The following is a 9,764-nucleotide window of genomic DNA, read 5'->3' on the forward strand; positions in this document are numbered from 1 at the left end:
ATGTACTCGCAGTTTAGACCAGTGAGGTGTTCAAACTCTAACAGTGAAAACCTCACAGGTTGTGGATCAACGAGACTCCACAGCTCATACTTCTTCTTTATGTCCAGCTGGAAACCAAGCATGTAGTGAACCATCCTTGAAGTCCAATCAAATCCCAGCTCTTGGAACTTGATGAAAACTCCCAACTTCGACTCCTTCAGCTCTTCATATTCGTCATCATGAAGAGCTTCCTTTAAAGCATCATGCAACGTCCAACAAGTATGATACGAAATGCTATGCACTGCGGGGGCTCTTCTCCTAACGTATATATTCTACGGGGGAGTTCTGGCATCTCCATTTTTTTTACCTGCAAAACAATCAATCAAAGACAACCATCTCAAACAATCAAAGACTTATAATTAAGTCGTCTGGCAAGTTTTCCAGCTGAAAGACTTATAATTAAGTCGTCTGGAAAGTCTTTCAGGAAGACTTTCCAGACGACTAAATTATAAGTCTTCCAGGACTTCCAGTTTTATGTTCATCTTTTCCTCAATCAATCACTCGACAGTAAGAGATATAACTTACCGGCGGCGGGGTTCAACGAGACACCTCTGAGAGAATGCGCGCTAGGGTTTCCTCTCGGATCTTAAATAGAGGAAGCGGCTGTGAGAATGGTGGTGAGAACGACGGTGATAACAGCGGAGAGATAACCAGCGGTGAGAACGATGGATTAGAGAGAATCGACGGAAATCGCCTTCGAAATCGCCTTTGAGAGAAACGGCGTTAGGTTTTCTGAATTTCGCGAAACAATGAAGAAAAAAAAACACCTTATATATGTCCGGTAAATAATCCGGTTAGGTTTAAAAGTACATTGTAAAATTAAAGGTTTGGTCCGGTTTGGACGACTTACTAGTAAGTCGTCTGTTGAATACTGTACATCAGACGACTTACTAGTAAGTCGTCCCAGATTCTAAATTTAACCCCTAAACTAAATTGACTAAATTAACTAACTAACCATGTTATAAAGTCGTAGTTATACTTAAATAGTGTTTACTATACACAGAAATAAAAACACTTAGGTAAATTTTAAAGTTTTCAAAAAGACATTTATGCATTCCAAAATCTAACCCTAAGAACACATACAATACTACAACATATGTTGGTAAAACCTAAACCAAAGAATATCATGACTCACTACTTTCACTCATCTATGTTGAAAACAATTAAATTTTGTTATATCTTAATTTATATCTCTTAAAACATATGTTAATTACATGATTTCAATTTTTCACTTATCAAAATATTTTTAACAAAAAATTTAAATTATTTCTAAGTAGAACTAGACCAGACGACGTACTATAAAGTCATCTGGACAGACGACTTACAGGGGTTAGAAACGTAAAAAAAAATTTTGTTTTTTTGTTTGTTCACAAGGGGCTGGTTGTAATTTCAATAGTCTTTTAGGTTACTTTTGCATTTGATTCAAGTTTGGGTTTACCTTTGTGTTTGAGATCAATTTGTGAGTCATATTTGGCAATTTTTCCGAATTGTAAATCTTCTTCAATGTTTTAGGTTCCGAACACTCATAAGTTCACCTGAGCTCCACGCAACACGAACCCTAATCGGGAACACAGAGGATTTCCTCTACGTCTGCTTAGACCTTAACAAGAATAACACTAAACCTCGCTGGTTCACACTTTCAAAGATCCCCAAACAACAGAAACTCATACCAATCTCTCTGACTCACTACAAAGTTCATAATTCATCATCGGTTTTTTCAGTTGGTTCAGCGATTTACATGATCGGAGGCTTCCAGAAGAGCAAGAGAATCAGAAACGTGTCGATCCTCGAGTGTGGAACTCATCAGTGTCGTAGGCTCCCCAAATTGCGAGTACCTCGAAGAACTCCGGAAGTGTACACGGATATATGTAGTCCACGGTAACATCTATGTGGTTGGAGGCAGCAGGAATAATAAGGATTTTGGAGAGGTTTACAATCCAAAGATCCAAACGTGGGAGCTGTTATCGCCGAGTGTGTGTGGATCTAGATGGATTGAAAAAGTGTGCCCCCTTGAACATTTGTACAGTAGACGGAGATAATAACGTGAAACAAATATTTGGTGTGCAGAGATTTCGTTTGAGATGCGACCTTGCTTGCTTCCTCCGGGATTACAGTTTGATGAGCTTTGGGGATTTGTGGAATGGTTTAAGAGTGTGTTTACCTTTGATGGATGTGATTCTGGTTATGACTTCTTTCTACATCCTGCTATTGTCACACTTTGATTGATCCCATTCATGCATTCTCTTATTTTAGTTTTATGTAATTTTTCTCCTTCCTTTTCTTGCTGTTCTTTTAATCATTTGCTTCAATTAATACATACCTATTTATTACAGTATTTCTTTTGACAACACAAAGCATGATTTATTTAATTTTGCTTTTTGTATTCCCGTTAGTGTACACCAAATTGCATCTATAAAGTTGCGTTTACACAATGTCAATACATGAAATAGATTATGGATCGTTGAGTATGGTATAATGGTGCTTCGGTGGCGCTCCGGTAACCGCCCAAGAGGACACTGTGGCGCCGGAGAAGCTAGAAACGAGAGTTAGAGAGAGGTTAGTGAGAATTGATTTTATTTGTGTCCCTTCTAAGTATAAATTATGAGGTCTTCTAAGGTCTAACTCTCTATGCTTTATTATCTCCTATTAATCAATATAAAGAGTATATAGCTTTAATAACCAAACAATTTGACGTGGCAAATGAATGAAATCTTATGAGTGGCACAGAAAGAGATATCAAAAAGAGCTGAAAGAGATTTCAGAAAAGCTCACTTTTATTGCAACAACATGTGGCTCTCCCATCTCTACATGTCCCCACACTTTTTTTCTCCCTGTGTGGCTCTGTGCGATCCATTAATACCAACCCCATACTTCTTACACATATATACTCGTCTCACATCTTCTGTTAAAGAATAACACACATACCATCAAATCAATTTCTGCTTCACTTGCAAAGATTAGTATGTCTGAACTTAGAGATACTTCGATAAAATTGTTTGGGTGGACAGTTACATCTTCTCTGTCTCCTGTTCTTAAAGATTATTTAGATCACAGCATGGAGTATTCTTCCTCGTCTTCTTTTCCCTCTCTTGGACTATACATGGTATGTTTCAGAGTTGAATATTAACATGTTTTCTATTTTCTTAGAACCTGAGAAATGTGTTCAAGGTGACTTAATATCAATATGTACTGTTAGAGCTTTTGCTTGTAGAATGAGCCGAATATATATTAAGATTTGTATTTATTCGTTCACATAATTAAAAGGAAGAGGAAACCGTAGAGATAAAAATGTACTCATTCTTCTTAAGGCTTTAAAAGCTCATCTAAATTCACAAGCAAATGCTAAAAATTTGAATATTTTTTTCTAATCTTTATCAGATTTAAAATAGTTTCATGATGTTAGTTCTAATCCAAGTTCCTCGAAATTTTCAGATGAACAACCAATCTGCTACTGACAACAGTGAACAAGACGATACAACTCTTCAGATGTCATCTGACCTTAACAAAGAGTCAAAAGAAACATCTGAGAACAACTACGACAAACACAGCGAGATCACAACAACAACAACTACATCGGAAGAGAAAACAACTGAACTGAAGAAACCAGACAAGATTCTTCCGTGTCCTAGATGCAACAGCGCAGACACCAAGTTCTGTTACTACAACAACTACAACGTTAGCCAGCCACGTCACTTCTGCAGAAACTGCCAGAGGTATTGGACTTCCGGTGGATCCATGAGGACCGTCCCGGTCGGTTCAGGCCGTCGCAAGAACAAAGGATGGGTTTCCACAGATCTCATTGACATCAATTCCAAGAATAATAGTAACGATTACAATAGCTCCTCGACTAAGATTCTCAGCTTTGAGTCTTCGGACTCTTGGGTTAGTGAGAAAGGTCAGCATCGATCAAGCGATTCAAAGATGACAGCAGATTCTGTTTCCCAAGATTTCAACAAGTTCCAAGGGTTTCTTCCTGCGCAAGTAACATCCTCTGTTTCGCCTCCTTGGCCTTATCATCAGTACCCTCTAAACCCTAGTTTCTACCACATACCCGTCTGTTGGGGATACACGGTACCAGTTTCCTCTACTCTAGAGACTTCCACATGTCTAGGAAAAAGGACAAGAGGCGAAGCTTCACACGAAAATGTTAGAGAGCAAAGACACTTCCGTGAGAGCAAGGTTAAATTCACCCTCTGAGAGTATTAATGATGAAGTAAGCGTTGCTACGCGAGAAGACAGAGCAATTCAGCATTTTTCATTAATGGATCTACAACAAAGAGCAACAACAGGGAGAGCATGTAACGTCAAACATATACTAAAATAGAATAATTGTACATGTGTTTATTCAAGAAGAGAGATTCAGTAGCGTATTGTTTTGCTACCTTGTAGAAGAAAGAAAATGTAGATACTTTTTGTTTGTGTGAAAAAGCTGAAGATAACTATTAATATCCATCTTATTTATATGGCACAGTAATCCTTTTGTGCATTACCCTAACGGATGGATATGCTGAAGTTATGGTGTCTTCTTCGGTAAATGTGGTTCTAAGATAACCTTTATTTCATTATTTGTCCTAGTGTATAGAATAATTCGAGAGAAGAGTAAAGAAAAGATGAGTATGCAGTTTATGTAAAGGAGAAAAAGGCAGAGCATCTTAACTTTCTGTCTTTTGGTTATATAATCCAATCTAGTTGTCATAGAAGAAAAGCCAAGAGGGGAGCATATAGTCTCTTTCTTTGTAAAAGAAAAGTATATAAAGGAAAAAAGTAAATACACTTAAAATCATTTTTCTTTCTAATGATTTTGTATTTTCACAAATGTGGATCATCTCTTTTGACGAGTATTCCCGCAGATGGAGGATCATCAGTTTGCGTGGATACTATGGTATATCTGGAAAGGAATGAATAATAAAGTTTTTAGTAATTTGAATATAGATCCTCGAGATACGCTCAAATTGGCAGAAACAGAGTCAACACTCTGGGCTGAGGCACATGTACTAAAGGAAAACAAGAGAGTATTACTGGTCGAGCCTACAACCCTTCCATTGATCCCAGGAAGATGGTACTTCACAGATCGCTCTTGGAAGGAAAATGATACTTTCTCAGGACAAGGTTGACTTAGTACTTTAGAAGGTTTTGATGGGCTGTTGGGGGCGAGGAATGTCCGGGCTTGTCTCACTCCTCTGCATACGGAGACAGAAGCTTTACTGTGGGCAATAGAATGTATGAAAAACTTACATTAATTTCAGGTTACATTTGCAACGGATTGTTCTCAATTGGTGAAGATGGTTTCAGAACCAGAAGAATGACCAGCATTTGTAAATTATTTGGAAGATATCAAGACTCTGAGAGAAAGTTTCATTAGATCAGAGATCATCTATGTACCAAGGACGCAAAATTCAAAGGCGGATAGTCTAGCACGCAGTGTTAGGAAACACTCGTCTTTCGTCGTTCACATGGATCAGGATCTCCCGGTGTGGTTCACAGAGTCAATACGAGTCTGTAATTGATGACAAAAAAAAAGATTTTGTATCTCCACTACTTTTTACTTTCAGTCCATGCAAACATTCCAATCTTCCTATCAAAGGAGAAATATACCCTTTTCCTTTGTTTATGTATATAAAGAGAGTGATGCTAGGAAATGTTTTTATTCTTAGCAAGAAATATTTACATGAAATTTATTAAACACAATACATATTTCAATTTTCTAAATATACATGTTTCTCAGTTAGCATTAAATATTGTCTTGTACTTCTGTCCCCGGAATCAGGGTCAGTCATAGGCCAAGCCTAACGAAAAATTCGCCTTAGGCCCCCAAAAATTTTGGAAAAATTTAGATCCTCAATTTATTGAAATCTTTACTAAATCGTCTAAGACCCCCAAAATCTCAGGACCGACCCTGCCCGGAGTCATATTAAACACATAAATACAATAGAACATCTATAAATTAATAATGTTGGGACTTTGAAATTTTATTAATTTATAGAGATATTAATCTACAAAAGTTTCCTTATATAGATTTCTTATTTTAAGATATATTTATTCTAAAAATATTTGATTTTAGTGTATAGACCTTAATTTTTATTTTTTAAAATTTGACATTTATATTAATTTTATTATATTATTTGATGTATATAAAATGTATTGCATAGAACTTAAATATGGTTTTAGATATAATATTATTAAATCTCATTAAAAATATATTAACCGCAAAGAAAATATAAAGATAATTTCATTATGAATACAATATAATAATAGGTTCTTACTTATATAAAATATATATACATATAAATTATTAATTTATAATTTTATTGGGATCATATATTTACATATAATTTTCTAAAAATTATTATTTATTATTTTATCAATTTATGTCAAATTTTGAACCGATCCAAATTGAAACTACCAAAATTTATTAATTTATAGAAACTATTGATTTATCGAGTATTTATAGAGGTTTTCGAACATGTCTCTCTTTTAGACGAACAAAAAAAGCCGACAAGAAGTCTTGGAAAGGAATAGGTCCAGAAGGGTTTAGGGGTTTAGGCCCAATGGGCCAATCGGAACTCCCGAACGGCGTTCGTAAATCACGAATTGCAAACCGACTTGTTTTTGGCGAGGAACTTTTGCAAGCGTACTGTGTTCGCTCCCTCCCGGTCTTGTTGAGAAGACTTCCGAAAGAAAAAGAAATATGTTGCCATTTCACAAACTACTCTAATCTTTACTGCGCTAAGTACCAAAGGGGAATTCTACAAAATGCAAATTTCTGTGGTCGTATTTTAAAATATAAAACCTGGCAACAATAGGGAATTCGGAATTACTCATGTTATATGACAAATTGACAATGAAACCAATGCATCATTAGTGTGGACAATGAAATGCCTAACACCTTAATTTGTACTTTATGAACATTCACACCATGAAAATATATACTATGTGGAATAAAAAGTTCAAATAGGCAGTGTTGCACGTGAGCACAATTTAAAAAATGATCACAACATGATTATTAGTGAGAATGGCGAAATTACATTGGTGGATCACAGATTTTTAAACGAAGACGATGTTTTTTGAATTAGAAATCAAAAATGTATAGGTTACGAATGGAAATAGATATTTTTAATCGCCACTATTAACTTTGACGTTTTTGGTTGAGATAGATCAATATTTACTGTAAAATTTTTAGTATATAATGATATGATAAATTAACATAATCTTCAAATATAAGTTTTCTACTTTACAAAGTCAAAAATGAATAACCATTTTGACTACACCTTTTAAAAACTATGAAAACCTACATTTACTAATATAATACTAAAATAACAAATATTCAAAACCAAAACTAAGTTTACTACAAGAAACATGCAAGTATTCTTTTATATCAAAAACATGAAAATATATAAATATAAGAAATTAGTAGGCATGTGGGTCCGCGTGACATGAGAGAGAGACAAATAGATAAGAAGCTTGAAGAGTAGGAAAACGGTTTGGAGGGAAGAAACAAATGCAATGTGTGTGTGAGATTTGGTTAGCATGTTTCATGTTTGGCCTTTCTGTTGCACAATCTCTGCCTCAATCTTTTGACAGTTCCTCATCTTCGTCTCTTTCTCCAACTCTTCACAACTACACTCTTTTAATTTCGCTTCTCTCTCTTTCTATTTGTTTTTTCTCATCACATCTTTAGCATATTTTACGTATCTGTATCCCTTTTTCTTTTACCTTTTCTTAAAACAATCTCCTAAGTTAAGAAATTACCATAGAGTTACTATAATACCGATATTTATATAAATAAAAAAATGACATTTGAAATTTTATCAAATGTTATACATTACACGGCCAACAACAACAGTCTACATTTTACCAATAAACGCAAACACAAGGAATTTTGCTTTCGAGACGTAAAGATAACTTCTTGCTTTTCTCTAACCAAATTAAAAACAGTCATTAACTCATTATTACACCACTTTGTTCAAGTTTCATGACGTCCCCAAGCCAAGAAAATCGAAAAAATGTGGTTGCTGCTTAGCCGTCTCCACCACCTCCTCATCTTCACCTTCCATTCCGATCCAACTCCTTGGCTCATTTGGCACTCCTTTCTCGTGGCTCGTAGAGTCGATGTACGGATAATCATACAACCCTTCTGACATGACACCAACATTATCGCCGCCCATTATTTGGTTGCCAAACATACTCACAACCATTGGAGTCTCATTGCTCTCATAACCTGAATGTACACACACCAAAAACAAAAACCACACCAAAAAATCAAAATAAGCAAGGGAGAAAGATAATGGAAAAAAATTGATGGGAGAAAAGAAGAGCAATTGAGAACCTTGAAAACAGTGGAAAGGCAACACAAGCTGGTTATGGTCAGGCGTGATAGACGCATTATTAACCAAATGATGAGTCAAATTAAACTCGTGGAAAGGCTGAGTAAAGTAATGATGAGTGGAGATAAAAGAGTGGTGATTAGGGTTAGGGCTAGGATGATTAGAAAGATGAGGTTTAAGTGGATTATTAATCATGAGCTTCCTCCTACGGTAAGCAGAGGAGTGTTCTCTATACTTACGAGCCATGATAACATGCCAATGGTTCTTGACAGAGTTATCAGTCCTACCAGGAAATAGCCTCGCAATCATTGCCCATTTGTTACCATAAAGCCTATGCGCTTGCATAAGTCTCTCTTCTTCATCCTCCGTGAAAGCTCTTCTGTTTATCCTCGGGTCCAATTGATTAAACCACCGAAGTCTACAGCTCTTCCCTTTTAACCCAAAAAAAATCAAAATCAAGTTACTAAAGACCACATCGTTACTTCCTTACCAAGAAGTCCCATTAAAATATTTTTTTCTTTTAAGATTTGATTTCGTTACCAGATCTTAAATAAAGCTCATATCTTTGATTGACCCAGATGCATCAAACATATTGATGTTAAAGAAATTTTGAAAAAACCATTATAAAATATTTGATTTAATAAATTACCTGATCTTCCTTGAAGCTTTTCAGCTATGAGGTTCCAATTTTGTGGACCGTAAATGGCGACAAGCTCTTTGAGTTTAACATCTTCAGCTGGTCTCCAGTGTCCTCTCCCCAAGACCGACGGTTTTGAAGACGAGGAAGACCAAGACTGTCCACTATTTGTCGTCTCCTTCTTACCGCTCTCATTGTTACTATAATTAGGGTTATGATTATTACTCCCTTCTACGTTATCTCCAACAGGACTCTTCAAGATATCAAACTCATGACTTGTGTTGCAGCGACGATGATGTTGAACGTTAATGTCGTTGAAAGGGAAGTCCCAAGGAGAAGCTTCTCTCCTCGCGGCGGCGACCTCATCCGTCCGCCATTGCTTTTCCAAAATAAACATGACGTTTCTGTTTTGAGAGAGAGGAAATGAAACAAGAGAGGGAGATGTCACGTCAGATTTAGACCATCAAAGGAGGAGAAAGACTATGCGGTGCATTTGCGTATTATAGATACACGTACGTAAATGTGTGTCAGAAATCTATATTTTAATAAAAATATAATAATATCTTATTTGTAATATGCTGTGTGTTACGTATGGCTTTAGGTATGTGCGTGTATGTACATGTCGCGACCGTGTTTTCTGTCGACTGTTAAAATGGGTTAAGGACTGTTGTCACGGATTGATTCAAACAAATATAGTTATTTGCATTTATTTTATTTTTTTGCCAAAATGTGAATTTCATATAAATATGAGAAGGATTTGTAAA

The 9,764-nt window shown here is 35.9% G+C and overlaps 2 protein-coding genes and 1 pseudogene across 2 annotated transcripts in view; 2 read left to right on the plus strand and 1 right to left on the minus strand.

Annotated features, from left to right (window-relative positions):
* Positions 1 to 2,261, plus strand: part of LOC106309016 — a 21,613-nt gene extending 19,352 nt beyond the window's left edge. The window contains exons 2-4 of the mRNA XM_013746106.1: positions 1,552 to 1,893; positions 1,943 to 2,010; positions 2,107 to 2,261. Coding sequence (XP_013601560.1) covers positions 1,552 to 1,893; positions 1,943 to 2,010; positions 2,107 to 2,261 — 565 coding nt within the window. The remainder of the gene's footprint in view (positions 1 to 1,551; positions 1,894 to 1,942; positions 2,011 to 2,106) is intronic.
* A 694-nt stretch (positions 2,262 to 2,955) lies between these two features.
* Positions 2,956 to 4,670, plus strand: LOC106310133 (annotated as a pseudogene).
* Positions 4,671 to 7,842: 3,172 nt separating this feature from the next.
* On the minus strand, positions 7,843 to 9,453 carry LOC106310870 (transcriptional activator Myb-like). The gene is made up of 3 exons (XM_013748104.1): positions 9,013 to 9,453; positions 8,366 to 8,794; positions 7,843 to 8,257 (listed from the first exon to the last, which is right to left on the minus strand). Exons 1-3 carry the CDS (start codon positions 9,395 to 9,397, stop codon positions 8,010 to 8,012), a joined length of 1,062 nt encoding a protein of 353 aa, XP_013603558.1. The 5' UTR covers positions 9,398 to 9,453; the 3' UTR covers positions 7,843 to 8,009.
* Between the last annotated feature and the right edge of the window lie 311 nt (positions 9,454 to 9,764).

This window comes from Brassica oleracea, chromosome C8, assembly GCF_000695525.1.
Source record: "Brassica oleracea var. oleracea cultivar TO1000 chromosome C8, BOL, whole genome shotgun sequence".
In the NCBI taxonomy this organism is placed as follows: domain Eukaryota; kingdom Viridiplantae; phylum Streptophyta; class Magnoliopsida; order Brassicales; family Brassicaceae; genus Brassica; species Brassica oleracea.